Source organism: Podarcis vaucheri (assembly GCF_965113315.1).
Source record: "Podarcis vaucheri genome assembly, chromosome: 8".
Lineage (NCBI taxonomy): Eukaryota > Metazoa > Chordata > Lepidosauria > Squamata > Lacertidae > Podarcis > Podarcis vaucheri.
This window is the reverse complement of record NC_138766.1, coordinates 58,939,876-58,959,681: the sequence shown is the minus strand read 5'-3', so window position 1 is coordinate 58,959,681 and position 19,806 is coordinate 58,939,876. Positions and strand designations below refer to the sequence as shown.

The following is a 19,806-nucleotide window of genomic DNA, read 5'->3' as shown; positions in this document are numbered from 1 at the left end:
AATGGGAATTCGACTTTCCTCACTAAAGAAGCACTTCCTTGACAGAGGAAGTCTGCATCTTCCAGAACTTCTTGAAGGATATGCTTTGTTTACATTTTTTAAAAAAAAATCTCTCAAAGCTTCTGCTGTAAGAGCCACTATGATGGGGTACACCATTGCCACTTCTGCTTAAGTTGAATTTGTGTATAATCAATCAAATTTGAATTATTCTTTAATTCTTTAATTGCTTTAAATTAGGTTCCTGAAAACAAGACAAATGGAGATCAGACTAGAGCCATTTAGTATTTGTAGGCTTTAGGCTCCAATAGAGGGAAATATGGTGCTTCAATCTGGGCTATTACTTTTATATATATTTACAGCAGCTCATTTTTCACACAAACTGGCACTGACATAAGAAGCTAGAGAAGTCAACTTCCTTCTGTGTCCTGTCTCTGATAATTTGTGATTACCACTTTGCTTCCTGATTATTTAACATGAAAGTTACTTAGTTCTCCACTAAAGAGGTACTAACCTTTACTTAATTTGGGCAAAAGTCTCAGAGTTCCTTATGCTCAATGATATTTTACCCGTAATCCTTAATTGTTGGACCTTTTTTTCCTATTTTTGCAGTAACTACTTTTCTAATTTAAAATTAACCAACTTGGATTGTTGTGGGGAAATTAGTCCCACTTTGGATTTTCCTAGCTACTTTACAGAGATACACTTCAAGACTCACAATACACCATTTTCACACAAAAAATATTGTCTGTGGACACGTGTGTTTACAGGGTTGCACAGCTATTGTAATTGTTTTCCATTACTTCTTTGGGTATTATGTTCCATCGTTTCATGTGAAATGAATTCTAATTAGTGACATTAGGTAGAGTCAATTCTCCTTTTTTATTATAAGGATGTATTATAAGTTTTGGAATACTAATCATAGTTTTTAGTTCTGGAAAGGATCTGACAAAACCAGGATCATCACAGTTCAATAGCCTTTCTGCCCGACATCGTTTGTCATGAATGGACTAATGCAGCCTATAAATAGTGTACTAGGGCTGCAGTCCTATACACACATTCCTGAAAGTCCTATTCAGCTTAATTGTGGTATGATATGCATGGGGTTGTGTTGGAAAAATGAAAGGATGTAGCCAGTGGCGGAGGAAGGCGGGTGCGTGAAGTTGTGGGCCATGCCGGATGTCATCACTGGGGGGGGGGTGTGTGACAAAATGAGTTGGTTTTTTAAAAAAATGGGCTCATGAAACTTTTTAGTTCAGTCAACAAATGTAACGAAACGTGGCTGGCACTGGGCACCACACCACAGGGGCCTACACTTACCACGGGGCCTGCAGCTTGCCCGAGCCATGCGTCTCTCCTGGGAGTGACGTGGTGGCTTGGGCGCATGCAAGCTCTGTGTTGCCTGAAACAGCAGTGTGGGGCATGCATCTGCCCACCGCCTCTCCATGAGCCACCCTACAGCTGAGGGGGAGGCGGCAGAGAGGCAGAGACGCTCTATGCAGCTGGCCCCACCCCCATGGGCAGCTCGCCCTGTCCCCGGCTGCAGGGTACGTGCACTGCACTGGGCACCCGAGTAACTAGTTATGCCACTGGATGTAGCTTGTCATCAACTGTTTGTGTGCACTCAACTCAGGATCAGAAGGAGCAAAGTCAGTAAGAGTCAACTTGTGTTGACCGCATTCTGGGAAACAAAAGTGCATGAGTTGAGTCTAAGATATGTGGGGAAAGTAATATGGCAAAATGTGCAGCCTCTGGATGTAATTCCAGAGTTGAACTCATAGCTGTCTCCCCAGAGCATTTTCACAGTGCTTAAGACAGAGGTACCACCTTGCCTTCTAAAAGTAGCACATATAAAAAAGAAATCCACTGCTTATTCTTTTTTGCTTTTCAGATCAATCTTGACATCGTTGTAATCACTATATTTATACAACTATATTAATGCTCACATTCTCTGTTTTTCAGAGGTATAAATTTGATCGTTACGTAGAGGATGGCAAGAAGAAAACCACCTTCTACAAACAGGGAAGGAAGCTGAAATACTTTCTGATGCCTTTTGGCTCTGGAATCAGCAAGTGTCCTGGCAGGTTCTTTGCAATGAATGAAATTAAGCTGTTCTTGGTTTTATTGTTGGCATATTTTGATGTGGAAATAACAGAAGAAAAGCAAGTTGGACAAGACAAGAGTAGAATAGGTCTTGGTATACTCTTGCCAGACACTGACATTGCCTTTCGTTACAAACTAAGAAATTAATACTCTAATACAGTTTCCAACATTACAAATAACTTACTCAGGTTTTGTTCTGTCTTTTTGCACTACAGTTGCCATATCTTTCTGGTGTCCTTACAATTGTGGATGAGGGTTCTGATTTGTGATCATTATAGACCAACATTTAAATGACAATGGATATTCAACAATACCTGATAGCCTTGTTCCATTTTTCTTCAACATGTAGAAAGCAAATAATTTTTTAAAAAACAAACAATTGTGGATGAGGCCTGCCACATTTTGCTTCCCCCCCCCATATTGCTGCCATTTTAAGTTAAAGTTTTGATGGGATGGGTGAAATATTCTATTTCTACAAGTTTTCTATCTGCATCAGTGCCCTCAGTGTGGCTACTTTTTTTGTAGTACAGCTCCTAACGCACATGCTGTATGACAGTGCAGGAGATCAGAAGGCACACTTATTGAATTGTGTGGTATAGCTGCTTGGGCTAGCAAAGTACCTTTGTTTGCCTCTTCCACAAAGTCTCTCTTATTTTGGCACTTGCTATTTTCCATAAGAGCACTACTCAACATCAACAAAACTTGCTTCTAATGCCCATTCAAATTCATCAAAGAATCAAATTCACATAGAATCTCATTTGGGATTTTGAGCACTTTTCTAGTTGGAAATTAATATAGTGGAGGGACTGAGGGTTTTGTTTTGCTTTACTCTAAATGTTTGGGGGCAGTGTTTATATATATCTGTGGCTTTTGAGACTCTTGCACTTTGAAATAGGCTTTGCTTTTTTCATATAACTTTCATGATCATATTAGACACTGATGGTGTTGTAAGTCTATGGACAAATAAGTTCTACCACTACATATCCGATAATAGCTCACATCTGTTACACCCTATTATGTTGAGCACAGACACTCTTGTGTCAGTGTGGGCTGTAAGATGTCTCTTACTAGAATTATGATCAATCCTTCTTTGGCATCCTTTTTGTTAGCAACTGTGAAAAATGAAAGCAGGTATTTGTTTTCAGCACAACCCATATTTTGATTCATGCTGTGCTTTTAGGATTTTGAATTTTAAATATCACGAGTTGGAATATAATATGATAGGATGTTATGGCACTTTGTCAAAGGCAAAGCATACATCAGATTAATCACAGCTCTGATGCTGAAGTGCCTCTGTGGGAACCAATAGTAGAGCATTTGTAAATGCGCAAATGAAAACTAGAGAAGAGATCTCTCAAAGCACAATTGGCTGCTAGGTGCCCAGCTGCCATTCAAACCCTCTCTGCGCATAGAACATACTGGGAAGTGCTAGACAGAGCCCCAACCCTACAGAATAGACTCATCAGATCTCAAAATAGATTTTGCTGAAGTGCTTATGGCTGAGTCTTGTATTTTTATAACTGCTGCCACTTTACCAGCTCATGAATTACTAAGTTTGTGGAAATTCTTTCAGCAACTTTTCTCTGTAACTTAAATTCCAGGACTGGTCTTCTGTTTTCCCCCCCATGGCAGCCAGTTCATGGCAAGAGCCTGTCAGAATGAAGGGGTGGTATGGGAGAGGAGTTTCATGACAGGAGATTTGGGGAAGGGGGTTCCCTACTCCCTGGCATATGTGTCCTCTTAAGGATACAGGAATACATTCCGGGTGAACATCTGCCAGCCTTACAGAGCAATGAAGCTAAATGACAGAAATGTATTATTATGAACATTCCCTCGAGCATTCACAAAAATCAAGAAGTCTGCTGTAAGGTAAAGTAAAACTTTTTGAAACAGTAAGCATGTACAGATGCTTACAAAACAGTTGTCCTAATTTTTTTCATAGGCAATATAACTCTAAGCACATCAACTCTGGAGACCCACTGTGTTTAACAGGACTTACTCCCAGATATGTGAGCATAGGATTAGAGCCCAAACTTATTTTGGAATATTCGCTTGGTCTTATGAAACTGAGAGGCACAAAATGCAGAGTACGTATTAAGTAATTTATTTCAGTAGGAGAATGTAGCAAATAAATGCTTTGCCTTTGCTTTCATTGGACTCAATAGTGCCTTCCTTTGACTGCATCTTCCTAGAGTTTTATGTGTTTATGTTTGCCACATGCCTACCAGGATGTTCTTACAAACTGACATAAGTTGTATCAAATCTTTAAAGCCAACTCAATCAATGATTTACTATTTTTTCTACTAATAAAGTATCTCTGACCTCATAAAAGTTTGCCTCATTATTATTAACTGTTCTGCCGTTAACAGACCCCACCACAAACCGGCATTTCTAAACAATACCATTTGATTTTACTTTTCATTTGTATCATGACAAAAAGGTATACTTGAACATTTCTGACAAACTAGGCTGAAACTGACATACACATCTGAGATGCTGATTATCTATTTTAAAATGCCAGCTAACTGATCGATTCCTCCATACCACTATTAATGTGTCAATATATAGGCAGATAGCAGGAAATATAACCAGTTTCTGGAGGCAGTGGTGATGGTGATCATATTCTAGCACCTGGTTTCCCAAACTTGGGTCTCCAGCTGTATTTGGACTACAATTCCCACCATCCCCGACCACTGTTCCTGCTAGCGAGGAAAGATGGGAGTTGTAGTCCAAAAATGGCTGGAGACCATCATTTTGCAGTATGTTTGTGAATTACCCTGAGAATATGATGTAAGGAGGAGATTGAAAAATACTTTGAAAAATAAACAACTGGTATGCCCTTGGATGAGAAAAAAGTACTCCGTTTGGGTGGAGGAGCAGATTCAAAGGCTGCTGGCTGAGCTATCTTCCACTTAGAGAAATCTCAGTATGTGCTTCTGCCTTCTGCCTTCCAGGAATCACTTCAATATAAAGGTAATCTTTCTACATCCTTTACCTGTGGACATTTTGCTGTTGATGGTACATGTGTTACATTCTGCCATATAAGTCAGTAAAATGAAAAAATAACATTTACTTGCAGTTCTTATAAGTATACATATATACCTGTACAATCCACAAACTAATTCAGTTGGGAATAGTTCTGATTCCAGCCTGCTTAATCCCATTGACTTTAATAGACTGATTACTTCAATCCAAGTAGCCTCATACAATAAATGGTGAGAATCCAGCTATTGATGAGCCATTCCATAATCTCTCCCATGCCTGTAATCTTGTGACCTCCGTAATAAAATATACCCTTTACTGATCAAGGCACGCAGGACTAGATCTCACTTAGCCATTTAAAAATACACCATTTGTGCATGCCTGGTGAGTTGATAGAAAAATTATTTGGTGGCCAAACAGCATGCATAACTTTGCAACATTTAATAAATGGATTTACATTTTGAAAATCATTTAGTACTAAGCAAGTCATTAAGCTACCACTGTAATTTTATACTATAGCATGAAATAAACTGCACATTTTGGTCCTATTCACACAGTCAATGTATTTTGGTCCTAATCATACAGCCAAGATCCTAATCATACAGCCAAGGCAGAAATAAACATAATAGTAATTTCCCTGTATGATATCCATAGCTAATATTTGCCTTGACATTATGTATACAAAGTATAGTAAATTATACGTTATGTGCAAGATAGCTTTACTTTCATTCACTGAAACTAAAGGTCTAAATAGGTTACAATGCTACAAATAAAATATTTACACTGGGTGCATTTTTATTTAAGAGTTGGAAGTTTCCTAGTTATAGCATATTTCCCTCAAAATGATGGCTTTACATAAGCATCCGTCAAATGTGTCATACAAGCAGGTAAATCATTTTTTCACTTTTTAAAGGCTTTATAATTTCTAGTTTACCATTTATTCTATTCCAGGAATGACTGGGTAAAAATATGGAGGAGGCAATGTGGTCATAATTAGGCAATCATATTAAAAGAATTCTATCAATATTTTACTATGGATCATATCTCTCATTGTGAAGTCTCTGTATGTTCAAACATTAATCTGGTCTCTATGATAGCAGATCATGCCTGCATATTTTGTAGTTCCTAAAAATTAAACTTCATTTCTAACTTGTGGTGCAAGTACATGAAAGAAATGTATTTTGAAACCACAGTTCTAATTTAGAATGTCAATCTATTTTAAAATGGGTGTAGATGCTTAGCCTCCTTACTGGAACAGGGGTGAGAAAGCCCATGCTGTCAGATACAGATTAGTAAGTATATTATACCACTATGGGTGATATATTTTCAGCACTTGCTCTTATCACTTCACCAAATAATTGCTGTTTTAATCTCAAGTAGACAGGAAGTCAATACTTTTGTTATTTCTTGCCTTATGAACTACCCTAATACCCACTCAACACCATCAATTTGCCCCAGTTAATTCCTAAAAGTGACTTATATACGGAACCGACATGTGTGATTTGCTTAAAATGTGAAGCGAAAGTGTCTTAATAACCTTTATGAGAGTTTAAACAGTGCTTCCCTGTCTCCTTTTTATAGAGGAAATGTCATAACTTGCAATGCAACATTCTGATAAATTTACTCTCAATTCTAGGAACTAATAGTTAAAAGATAATTTACTCCAAGAAATTTCTATGCAGCAAAACAGCACTTGCATCTCAAGGTATAGCATCTTTTCCAGTTATGTAAGCTCAATGTGGTTCTAGTTTTCTCCAACACTTTTGCGTATTGTTGTATACTGCAATATTAGGATACATTGTCAGTCTTTCCAAAACATACCGCTTTTATTTAGTAGCATGGAATAATTTTAACAGACTTGATCTTCCAGAATGTTATCCCTGAATTCCTAAAACATAAAAACTGACATGGATGAGAAGTGGGTGAGTTAAAAAGACAATAGTAGGAAATATTTCCCCTTCCCCACCAAAAGGACCCTATTGTCATAACCCCAATAACAAAATAGCTCTTACGTGCTTGATCCTTTCTTAATATTTGGTTGACAGGTGACTAGCAAATCTACAGCCCAATTCTATGTCCTTTTCCTCAGAAGTAAATCCTATGGAGCTCAATGTGTCTGGCTCTCCAGCGAGTGAGCACAGAATTGCAGCCTCCAACTTGCTTAATTTTTGTGACCTTTTAAGAAATGTGTTTTTAAACATTTTAAACAATTACACGAGACATGCTTCCCTTTCAGCTAAACCATTTCCCCCTGCCATCTACCATTTCAAATTATTCACACATCTTAGTTCTTATATGTGTGTGTGTATATATGAATTTTAAAATGCAGCAATAAAAGTGCTTGGAACACATCATAAATTTACTTGCTATTTTACTGCACAGCTCTGAATCGTGGTGAGCCGACAAGGGCAACCGTAGGGCTATTGCGGGGAGGGGGGGATTTAACTCCTTCCAAGGCAGGGCGTTTCTAAGGAAAGCTAAGCCCATTAGGAGACGCTTTCTCCTAATAGCCCATTGCAATTGAGCTGATCTCTGGTAAATTGTTATGGAGAGGTTAACCCCTGCCAGGTGGCTTACACTTCGCCACCTCTTCCTTTACTACCACCCTAACCAAGTTCAGTTGCGGTCCTTAGCCTGAACCTGGTTACTAGTCGTCCTGATTTCAGTAACGTCACGATTCTAAGACTTTGGCTTTTGGCAGGGAGCGTCAATGGAGTTTGCAAAACAATGCAAGAAGTAAGGACAAGAAAGTAAAGTAAAATATACAGTGACCATTTCCAACCCACCGAAGTAAAGGAGGGCGTAGCTGGCCTGGCCTGGGAAGTTAGTGTGGCTCCTTCAGTGTTGGGGTTTCCTTTCCTTTAGGTTTAGACATGAATTCCATTGGAATCAGCTGTGCTTAATCCGGTGCAAGGAACTTGGGGGTCGTCGCGGGGGGGGGGGGGAGTCGGTGTATTACGTTTTAAGCCGGCTAGCGCAAGAGTTATTTATTAGAGGACGGGGCCCGAGAGAGAAGGAAATAGACCCATCGTTGCAAGAGCGAAAATGTTATCCCCTGCGCTTTGCAAAGTGGGAGCTGTGAGCTGAACGCGAAGCCTAGAGGGGGAAAGTTCGGAAGAGTAACGAAAAGAGCTGCCCTTTTGGCCTAGCCTTTGCTAGGCTGGCAAGTCTGGTAGGCGGCGCGGGAAAGAAAAGGGAAAACGCACCGCTCAGCTATCCCGCCCAAGAGGATAATAAAGGACGAGCCGCGCGCCAAGGCGACAGGAGCGAAAGGGTGGCTCGGCGAGCCTTCCAAGGGGCGGGAAGGAGGCGCTTTCCGGCCGCCTCATTGGAGGAGAAGGAGGAGCCCGAGGGGAATCTCCGAATCCCAGGGCAATTAGCAGCGCCGCCAGCGGGGGAGGAAGCGGCCACTAATCGCTTCCTGGGGAGCCGCAATGGGCTCCGCTTGCTGGCGCGGCGCTTCTTCGACGGATCCGGATCCACACGCACCGTGCCCAACACGCCTTCGTGGAAAGCAGGAGATCGGAAGCGGAGGAGTTAAGGAAAACTGCTTCGCCACCTCCTAACATCCTCCTGCTGCCCATAAGAAGTCAAAACAGAAAGCGAAAGGTGCCTGTAAAGTTTCTTCTTGTCTGGGCGTTGCTAAGCTTTCTGGCTCCAAAAAGGCCTTTCAAGACCAAAGGTGCAGAATCGGCACAATTTACAATAGCAGTCGAACCTTACAAAAGCACGAGGATTCGGATCGCCCTCATATTATGCCCAGAAACCATCCATCTCACTAGTCTCCTTCCTTTTCCCAGAGGCAGGGGCAGGGTTGCCGCTAATTGCTGCGAGGTGGCCTGGCGCTTGGATAATTCACCTTACTGCCTTTTGCTGGCTTTCTTTATTTTTTAAATTAAAGCATCTATATTTATGTTCTGCTGTTTATATTGCACTTTTAATTATGTTTAGAGGCAGCATTCCGCGGGTCTCTTTCTCTTCTCCCAAACGCGCCCCCCTCCCCATATCCTAAATCACATTTTCATTAAAGGATTTCTTAATAAGAAAGCTCGACCGCTATTCATTATCTCATCCCTTCCACGCGCACTAGTTCACTTACCCATCCGTTCATTTATTCACCTACTCATTCCAGCAGATCCGCCGCAACTGACTGCTAGCAGGGATGTGAACACTCATAATTATTTGTCAAAGTCTGCAAAGTGTATTATCCCTTTTTCTAGTGGTAATTAGTTACCATAGCATCTAATACGTAAATGTGCCCAGAGCACACCATTAACAGTTAAACGGAGGATTCAATTTAACACATGATTATATCTTTCATAAGTCATTACATTAGGAAAGTCAATGTCACTCATGCTGGGACAATCGCAGGATTAGAACTGGGGCTAAGGAGGGAGGGAGAGAGAGAGAGGAGGAGGGAGGGAGGGGAAGCTTGCCTTGGCAACCAAGGTGAAAAAGGAAGAAGAAGCAGCAGCGCGGGGACGCTTGGACGGACTAAACGGTCCTGGTTTGGAGGGGTGGCTTGAAATGAAACAAAAGCTCTTCGAGGGGAATATTCATTTCTGATTAAGTGATCCATCAAGCAAGAAATGGGAGGGGGCAGCAGGAGCCACACGCAGAGAGAGGCGCGTGGAGAGAGAGGGAGGAGAGAGATCAGATGCGCCACGCAATTCTCAATGCTCGCTCCCGGTTCAGTGAGTGCATCGAGGAGCCTTTGGTTCCCTGTCAATTCCCAGCGACGCTGCTGATTATACAGAGTAATAGGAGCGAAGTGTTAAAACGCACCAGAGTCTCTGCAACAGTCTCGGGTTCCTCTTTCTCTCGCTCTCTGTCTCTCTCGCACACAAGGGAAGTAAAACGCAAATAATTACACGAGGGTTATTGTGGGAGGGGTGGCCCTGGGGAAGAGATCCGAATCCTAGAGAATACTTTCGCTCTCTAGGTGGATCAACCGGAGTAAGGGCTAAAAGTTGGCGCGCAGCAAAAGGCGCGACGGGAACGGGGAATTCTCGGCCCATTCCACCCTTCATCGAAACTTGCTGGAATTCGGCGACGCCTAAGCCGAGTTACTTGAAGTCGGTGGCATTTGTCAGAGAGGGGGCTCTTCCTTATCTCAGCTGACAAACTCCGTCGCCGAAATGTCAAAAGCCAGAGGGCTCCACCATCGCCAAGGAGAGCCCAAACAAGTGGTTGGAGCACTTTCCCAGCGAAGAAGGGAAGAAACGATCGTTTATTCCAAGAAGCAACGCGCCGAACTGTTCCCACCAACATCCCAGACTTTGGCTGTCTTGCTGCTCTTAGAAAAAGCCAAAGCCAGGGGGAATTTCGCCCATCCTGCTTCCGCCCCAGGTGCGATCTGCACCGCGTGAAAGTCAAAGCCCAAAGTCCTGGACTCGTTGGGCTACACTTCCCTTGTTTGAATCGAGAAGCGCAGCAACTCAGGCAGTTAGTGCCAAGCTGTGTAAACGCTTAGTTGCAGGCTTCGAAGTAAAAGCTGGTGATCTAATGCTGTCCAAATTCCCTTCGTAATGGGATTCAGGGGGAATGGGAAAGGGATGGTTGCTTCCTTATTTGGGGTATAAGAGATACCCCACTCCTAATCCGACTTTCTTTGGGAGCAAATCCCAAAGTGGTACTCACTTTCTTGAAAGTGCGCTGATGAAGACTTCAGCCGCGCGTCAAGCAGTGTCACTGGACACATTTACGCGCCGCTGAATTAAAACACCCCATAGTCATTTTTGCTTGATAAGGTTGCACGTTTATCAAACCCCCATCCTTCCCCTAATATTGTCCTCCTTCCTGTCCCTGGCAAGAAGGGAAGGAAAAGGCTGTCTGCGCCTTTGGAGGGCACCCTTCTTCTGCGAAGGGGAAAGCCTGCGCGGTGCTCTCATCCAAGGAGCCTGGCGACGCTCACATTCGCACATCTAGAAAGAAGTGTGCGTGGGGCACTGATGGTGGTGATGGTGGTGGTGGAGGAGGAGGAGAAGGAGGGATAGTCTGGCTTCTGGCTGTGCTTAATTCCTAATCAGGATGATGGACAGCAGAGACAGAACAATACAAACTAATGGCTGTGTTGCTGATCACTTTACCCCTTGATTAAAGACACCCAATTATGGCGCAGAACAGTGTCGTAATTATGTTCCTTAATCACATCCAGGAGGTCTAATTGCCTTAACGATGTGTTTCATTAAATGAATTTAGGTATTATAGTCGACAGTTTTCATACACAGTTGTTTTCAAATTAACATAATATTAGACATCGTCATGGAAATTGTTTTAATAATCATAATTAGACGCACCCAGGCTTTGTCTAGTAAATACTGAGAGACGGTTCCTCCTGGCGCCTGGGGGCGAGGAAGCTGCCTGCCCACCCTGTCTGGCCTGCCTTAACCGCGCTGGACAGTTATGAATCCTGAAAAGTTACAGGTTCTGATTAATCTCTCTCTCTCTCGAGGCCAAGTGGGGCAGAAAATATTTATCCGCTGCCCACCTACCCCCCGCTCGCCTTCGCCTGTCGCGCCATCTGAGGGCATTCGCGGGGAGACATCGGAAGGCCGCCACAAACAGAGACCTGCACTTAGGAGCGGGCAGTGGCACCGGGCACCCAGCGCAGCTGCAATCCGGAATCTGTGCCCCGCAGGCACTAACACATGCGGGACGTTCACACTGCCAGAGCAGCCTCCCCGACAGAAGAGAGGTTCTAGCTGCTCTATGGGAAAGGGGAAGGCTTGCTGGCGTTCGGGCGTTTGAGGGGAGAGAGAGAGAGAGAGAGAGAGAGAGAGAGAGAGAGAGAGAGAGAGAGAGAGTCAGCCACCTGCGAGCTACAGGTAGGGCAGAGCCACCACCTAGAGCGTTTTGGAGGTGCCCTTTAATACCTGTACCTGATTCGAGATCTTATCCGTATTATCCACGGGCATTTGAGGACCGTACAAAAAGAGGTGGAGTTTTTCCACCCCAGAGTCTCCTTCCCATAGGTAGCATGAGGACAGCCTTCAATCTTCCTAAAAGCAAGAAACTGACGGCCTTTATCCCCTGCTCCTGGATGCGTCCTGACAAGAAGCCTTCCCTCCCTTCTAAACATGAACCAAAAATAGGCAAACAACAAGGTCATCTCGACGCCTTATGCCTTCATACAACAGGGGTCTCCCCCTTTTTTGATCTGCACAAAGCAAAAAGGAAGAGGGCTGAATGGGGGTGTATTCTTTCGCCCCTCTTACAAAGCACAGGGAGGTAAGGATTTGTTCAAAATATTTTAATAAAGATTCTTTCCGACATAGATACACATACAAACCATCATACATCGCTGTCATCATCTGATTGACCTATTTAACATATATCACTCTTTACACATCCATGACCTGCCAACAGATCCAACACGGCTCTCGTTTTGCCATCCAGAGCTGACAGACTGAATTTGGATTATCAGCAAGTAGTGGAAAATACCAAGCCCCGTCGAGGTGGGAAGAAAGCGTGGGGAGGGGAAAATAAAGATTTTCGGGATCTACGCTTGATTGGCCCCATGATTCACAATCCAGTTTTGTCAAAGTTAAGAGATAAGACGTCTCAAGTCCTATTGATGCTCATCCTACCCACAATGCAGAAGTTTAAATGCTGATATCAAGGCCCAGACTCCAAACTACATATTTTCCTTAGGAATAAGTTTATTTGACTTCGGATGGGATTGATTTTCAAGATAGTGTGTTTAAAGCAAGATTGTACAGCCTCTGCAGAGGCTGTTTGCCCCCGTCTACTGCAACCCCGTCTGGCTAGAACAGATTTGAACCTGTTTCACCCTGCAATGCTGAGCACACTTAAATCTACTGAACTATTGGGATTCTCCTCCAGGTAAGTGTGGTTAGAGTTAGGATGCAAACTGGGGCAAAACCGACTTCCACTTAACTGAGTTGTTCTGTTAAGCACCTTCACTCCCAATACCGCAACTTGAAAGGGTTATGGGCTGGTTAAGGAAGCCACCCATATACAAACTCATTTTCAATTCCACCTTTGAGGGAAACAGAAATTCATTTACTCCTGGGCCTTATATCATCATTCTGGGTGAAACGCATGTAAAACAACGGCTAAGGCAGATGACCACCTTCAGCTTAAATAACTTTCATAATCAATAGTCAAAAATTCGCCTTATTCACTCCTTTTGAGAAACCAAACACTACCATCTGAAAAAAAAACATGTTTTGCAAATTCCTGACAGGAACTATTGTCTGATGCCTTGTTATCACAGTAAATAACTAGAAACAAATCCCTTCATGCTGCAAAGAATTTCTAGTCACCAACAGTCCAGTTCATTAAGCAATTAAGAATACACCTTTCCTCTCATTTTTGGACTGAAGCAATTTATTAAAGCTCAATTTATAAATACAGGGATGATGCAACTTAAAACCCAGAATGACCTTTTCATAAGCCTCAGCAGCTCCGATACATCAAGATTTCTGGTTCACATGTCCTTGGCAAATCAACGTTTTAAAACACTTGGCACAAAGTTTTAAGTTAATGGGAATTTTAAGAAGCATTGAAAAGAAAATTCACAGAAGACCCATGACCTCAACACAGGATGGATACTGTTGGCGTGAAAGGGCCATTGAAATAAATATCGTGTCCTCTTGTACACAGGATTGCAAAGTGAAAAGAAACAAGGTGCACATCTTTTAAAAAAATAAACCTCCAATACTTCAGCCACACGAACAGGAGTTTTGTTGCATCATTTTAAGCTCACTCCCCGACCAAACTTTGTGCATTTTCACAGGTTCAAAAGTTCAGAGAAAATAAAAAATACAAGTATTTTCAGAGCAATTTTGCGCGCGTCTAATCTCAATTAGTCTACATTTCAAGTTTGCTTGTTTCCTGGCTCAGAAGCAATAAAATAAAATAACATTTAAAAAAACTTTTTAAGTGCCCTTCTTGATTTGTCTGAGTTTACAATCCAACTTGCTTCCACCACATCTATCCCTTGCCCAAGCCCAACCAATCCCCCCTCCCCGTCCTTGGCTGCTTATCGAAAAAGTTCCCAGCACTCGGAAGTTTTTAAGAAACCATGTGGAGGGCAGAGGATTTGTTTTTCCCCCTCCCGATCTGCTATATCTCTTTGCGCACACTCACCCAAAAACATACACCCCTCAAAAATTGCGATTTTGCGTGCGTGTGTCTAAATTTCGCTGAGGTCTCGGTTGCACTCAAGTCCCCCTTTTGCCCCCAGATCCTCCTCCCCCTATCAAGGCGGCTGCTGCAGCGAAAGTCCTGCCCAGAGGGAAGGAAGGACGGAGAGGGATCGGGCTGTGGAGTCCGCGACGTGTCTCTTTTTAAGGCTTCTCCGTGCACTGTTTGCAGAGACTGGACGAGACGCTGTTGAAAAGGGCACATTTCTCCGGGCACGAGGTGGCGGGCGGCAGGCCGGCGCTGAAAGGGTAGCCCGCCGCCGCCTGCTCGTAGGCCCCGAGCGCCGGGTGCAAGGCGGCCGCCGCAGCCGCCGCCGCCGCCGCCGAGCTGGGCAGCGAAGCGGCCGAGATGGCCTGGCCCTGGTTGAGATAGGCGACGAGGCGGCGCATCTCGTCGAGGGCCTGCGCCTGCATGAGGATGTAGTTCTTGGCCAGCAGCAGCGTGGCGATCTTGGAGAGCTTCCTCACCGAGGGGCTGTGCGCGTACGGGATGACGGCCCGCAGCTCGTCGAGCGCGTCGTTCAGGTCGTGCATGCGCCGCCGCTCGCGGGCGTTGATGTTGAGGCGCAGCGCCTTCTGCTCCTTGGACTTCTTGCCGCCGCCGCCGCCGCCCGGGCCGTGGTGGCTGTTGGAGCAGGCGCCGCCCTCGGGCGCCTTCAGCAGGGCGCCCCCCGCGCCCACCACCACGCCGGCGCCGCTGCCTCCGCCGGGGCCCCGCAGCAGCAGCTCGCAGCGCCCGTCGCTGTCGTCGTCGGGGCTCTGCTCGCCGCCGCTGCTCTCGGCCACCGAGCTGCGGCTGGTCGTCGGGCCCGGCCCGTACTTGACGCACACCGAGCCGCCCAGAGGGTCGCCGGCCACCAGCGCGCCGGGCCCCGCGCCTTCCCTCAGCAGCACCTCGGAGTCGCCCGGCTCGTAGCAGCCGAGGGGAGACGGCGGCGCCTGGCGGGACTCGCGCGGCGGCGGCGGCGCCTGGTGGGCGACCAGCTCCAGCCCCGGCGGCGAGCGAAAGGCGGACTCCATCCTCTTGGCCGACGCGCTGTAACTCTTGTGGAATATGTCCTCATCCGTGGGCAGGTTGAGAGCCCGCTCCATGGTCCCCGCCGCCGCCGCCGGGCTCCCCTCCTCCAAGTCCTCGTGCCGCTGTCGCCCTCCCAGGCCCCCTCCCCCTCTCCTCTCCGCCGAGGCGCCGGGCCGGGGGTCGGGCTGCGGCGGGCTCTGAGGTGGCTTCCCTTTCCCTCGGAAAGCGGCTCTTCCGCCGCCTGCTCCCTCTTCTTCTTCTTCTTCTTCTTCTTCCCGCCGTTCGCGTGTTTCTGAGGCGAGGCTGCTCGGCCGGCCTCTTTGGCGCGCGTTCTTCCTCTCCCCTCAGCGCGCGTCGCTCGCTCTCGGTCTCGCTCGCTCTCCGCGCCTCTCTCCTCTCACCCTGTGAAGGGCTCAGGCATTGTGAGCTGCCAGCGAGCCTCTCGCACCGTTTATCTTGCTTGGATTCACCTTCAAGAGATTTCCGGGACCCATCAAGGGAGGGGAGAAAGGCAGGGGAGGGAAGGGGGGGGGAAAGGAGCAGCTTTCGCTCGCTCGCTGCTGCTGCTGCTGCTTCTGCCGCCACCCGCCCGTCACCACTGCCGCCGCCGCCGCCGCCACCACAGACGGGGGAGTCTTTTACCTCATTATCTCACCGAGAAGGTTATTATGAAGAAGCCTCGCCTGTTGGGACAGAGCTTTCTACCCAATCAGGTTAACGTTTTAATTAATAGGATTAAAACGGTAACAAACGAGCCCAGGCGCTAGGCTTGGCCCTGCCTGAGTCGGAGGAGTTTTCATTTCACACACAGGTCTGGAGGAGAAGACGACAGGCAGCAGCTCGCGCTTTATAAAAGGCGCCTGCTCCATTCTTCTCGCTGCCATCTGTAGGCACAGCTTCACGCATATGTTTGCAAGGCGTTGTGTCCTATTAGGAAGCCAACAACTGCCTTTAAAGCTTGACATGTGTGGCGACTTTCACTCCTCAATGAGCACTCTTAAAAGCCCTACTTAGGGCGAATAATGCTCTTGGCCTCCTTCAGCAAATTATAGAGCGGCGAGGCCGAGGTGGGGGGGGGGGAGAAAGGGGGTCGGTGGGCGGGCGGGCGGGCTGCACACTTTTCCTGCCAGGGCTGCCCGCGGACTTCTGCGAACTTTGCGCCCACGCCAGAATGACGCTCTCCACGCCAGCGCTGTTTACGTCCAGCTCGTGGCGAAGGCGGAGGGGGGGGGTGGGGAGGCGGGAAGGAGCCGCTTGCTTGTTTATTGGCCCTCGAACTTCACCTTGGGCTCAACCCATTTCTCGCAACGGCTGTTCACTTTTGAGCGCACGCTCCCTAGTCTTACTCGCAGTTTTGGCAAAGTGATGTTTCCTATCTACCGCCATTTCTTCATCCACCCTCATCCCACCTTCCCGCGGTACAACGCTCCTTTGCAGTGGATAAGCGTAAAACCCACCTTTAGGCTGCAATCAACTGAAGTGGAGGTGTTTATGGGAGGAGGATTCACCTCCCTCCACACCCAACCTCCAAACCAAGGACTTGGGTGTGAAAAGGACCAATTTCGCCCAAAGCCCTACCCTTGGAAGTAGGCTCCACTGTTGAAAGCACAGGACCCCATTTCCCCTATTAAATTTCTCTTCAGATTGCCTTGCCAATTCAGTCATCTTAAATCAAAGAGCCACAGATTTACAGTTTGAGGATGGCGTTTCTTATTAGCGAGCATTTCTAAAGGATGGGACTTCCTTAATTTCGGGATAGATGGATAGACAGCTATTACTCTAAGTGAGGAGCAAGGACTGCTTGCGTAATCCAGTATTTACTTTATATTATCTTCATGTTTTATTCGAATTGCTGTTCTCAAACCCACCCACCCCCTTCATACTTTTCGGGCAGCCGGAACGTAACAATGAAGTCAAGGAGCGAGACCCTTCTTTAAAGTGGGTCCATCTGATCCTCTAGTCTAGAAGAAAAACCCCCCTCCCCCAATTCTGTTTGTATTATATCCCTTCTACAAGCCCAGGGCACATTACAGCAGGGTTTTATATGTTTCCCTCCGTTCTTATGACATCACTAAATAATATTTCCCAACACTTCCATTAAATCATTCTTATGCGACAGAATAACTGAAGGCTATGAAATTTTGGGTTTCTCTGGTTTCATTAAAACCCTTTTAATTGTGTCTTTCACAGTTGGCCCCAGGTGCTGGACTCTTTTCATTACATTTTGCTCTAATGTGATGAAATTCTAATTCTCTCCTTACCATATGGTTAAATTTCCCCACTGAGAATTAGTTGAAAAAGAAGAAATAATCTATTAATCTCTGTAATAGATTCACAAATGAGGTTTGCCACAGAACCTTGTTTTTGAATGGCAATATCAGAACAGTTGGGTGTCTTGTTTCAGCAGAGAAAAGGAGCAGGCGACAACAGACTCCATTTGAATTTTTCACCTGGAAAAGAATGAAAAGAAGCCCAGCCGCAGCCTCCATCCCCCTTCCCACTATTGACTGGAGATTTACATCTAGCGAGGACTCCAGTATGATACACACAGTCACCCTGGTGTCTCTCCATTTAATGAGAAGCAAGTCAAGCCTATTAAAGAGACCCCCCCCCTTTCCTCCCCCCGCAAGTATCATTTGACTTCCACTCAAGTCCCTGGCGGGTTCCCAAACTCCCCACCTTCTTACAATCTTCTTACAAACGGCTCTGCCCATGTCTATCACAGCTTATTGTTTCTCAATTAGCAACTTCATTTTCGCTGGAACCATACATTGAAAGCCCTGTTAAGTATCAGAGCAAGCTCTTCCCTATTTAATATCAACTTCTAAAAGTTCCGGGATATGGGAGACTGTTACTATAAACGTGATGATGGGTATCCATGGGTATCCGCTAATAACTTTAATTTGTTTTGGAAGACAGACGGGCTTCCTCTTCATTGATCTGCGATGCTTCATTTACACGCATCCTTTGTCGTTGCTGCTGCTGCTGTTGTTGAAACTTTTCGGATTGCGGCTTACCTTGCTCAGTACACAGTTGGAGAGAGGAGAGACTGAACAGCTCAGATTGCTGTTAATGGTGCTGAAGGCGTTTCCTCACCACCAGCATCCAAGCTCTGCCTGATCGCGTGGAAAAATGAGGGACTGGTTAGCTGAGTGATTGATGCCCTGTCACTCTCTGGACAGGTGGACCACTCTGCAGCGAGCAGGTGGGAGAAGTGTAAGGTCACACCAAATGCAATGAGATTCGAGGCGCCGAGTGCCTTTCCGTTTCCCCCAGCGAGTCGATCCTCCTTTCCTCGTCATAAAGAGGGTCAGTGACTTGCTGATTAAACACAGCATTACCCTCTCTGAGAGCTCCCATCTACTCCCTCCCTGCCTCCCCTCGCCCCTGCGTGCTGCCTGCCACCATCTCCAGGGCTTGTCCCGCTGCCTTCAGAAGCTGCAGGCTTCCTGCAAACCTCCGAGAGCTATATACACACAGTTCCCAACCATTTCTGCGCCCGAACTTCTCCAGCTCCTCTGCTAGCAAACTCTTTCCCCCCTTGCATTCCCCGGAGGAAGGTAGCTGTTTAATAGTCGCCACTAACTTTAGTTTGGAAGCCGGCAGAAGAATTTATAGAAGCTTTAAATGCGGGGCATATAAAAAATACCCGAGGAATTGGTCTTTGTGGTTTATGCACTCGTAAACTTTTGCTGATTGCTTCTGGGAAGTTGTCAGGCATTTAACACTGCATTTATCTTACAGTGCAATGAAAACACATCTGCCCAGTGTCTCGTTACCTGGTTTAATTGTAGCGCAAGCCCTATGTCACTGACGAGGCTCCCTCGCTTTCATTATGTCGGTGGTTGCAGGCAGCCTGCTGCCCGGGTCTATAGGGCGAAGAAGGCGAAGGCAGGCGCGGAATGCGCTAACAAATCAAGCAACTTGGCCATTATGCCCAAGAAACGTAAACTGCCGGTGAACTCTCCTAGACTCCGGGGCGGTCCTTCAATTTGCAACTGGGGCGAGCAGGCAGGGCTGGGAGAATTATGCCCCATCACAAAAGCAAGACATTCAATTCACGACGTGCAAAATGTCTCCCTAGAACAGGCCGAGGTTTGCCCTGACGTTACGCACGGCCCAAGGAAGGCAAAGTGGGGTTGGTGGGCGTTGCAGACTCCTCCGAACAGCCAAAAACAGGCCCAGGCAGGTTGTTATGGAAAGAGCGAGCAGTTCCCCGTGGACCGACTGCCAGATCACATTTGAATGTTTAAAACGCGTCAGAGCAACGCCACAACCTCAGCACACTTGACTTATATGCTCCAAGTAAGTGCTAAGACTCCAAGAGCGAGATCGCATATGCGTAGTTTTTTAAGCAAATCAAGCAGTATATTGCACTTATGAGAAGAGCGCTAAGGACTGTGTTGCGCCTTCTAAAACGCAAATACCCACCCGCAACATTTTTTAATAAACGGAGGCAGTTCACATGTGCACCTCCGTGTCGAAAGAGTGATGATGAGGCACTCGAGCCATGCATGGCACGTGTGAATCCTAACA

General features: G+C 46.0%; 2 protein-coding genes and 1 long non-coding RNA gene across 3 annotated transcripts in view; 1 reads left to right on the top strand and 2 right to left on the bottom strand.

Annotated features, from left to right (window-relative positions):
• The window catches only part of CYP7B1 (cytochrome P450 family 7 subfamily B member 1), a 107,578-nt gene extending 103,147 nt beyond the window's left edge, over nt 1-4,431 (top strand). The window contains exon 6 of the mRNA XM_082233887.1: nt 1,960-4,431. Within this exon, the coding sequence (XP_082090013.1) occupies nt 1,960-2,247 (288 nt within the window). The 3' untranslated portion in view covers nt 2,248-4,431. The remainder of the gene's footprint in view (nt 1-1,959) is intronic.
• LOC309538503 overlaps nt 1-9,969 on the bottom strand; it is a 98,351-nt gene extending 88,382 nt beyond the window's left edge. The window contains exon 1 of the long non-coding RNA XR_014222247.1: nt 9,182-9,969. This is a non-coding gene — a long non-coding RNA (uncharacterized lncRNA). The remainder of the gene's footprint in view (nt 1-9,181) is intronic.
• Nucleotides 9,970-12,319: 2,350 nt separating this feature from the next.
• Nucleotides 12,320-16,258, bottom strand: BHLHE22 (basic helix-loop-helix family member e22). Its single transcript, XM_082236057.1, has one exon. The coding sequence runs from the start codon at nt 15,342-15,344 to the stop codon at nt 14,397-14,399; it is 948 nt and encodes a 315-aa protein (XP_082092183.1). The 5' UTR covers nt 15,345-16,258; the 3' UTR covers nt 12,320-14,396.
• Nucleotides 16,259-19,806: the final 3,548 nt, after the last annotated feature.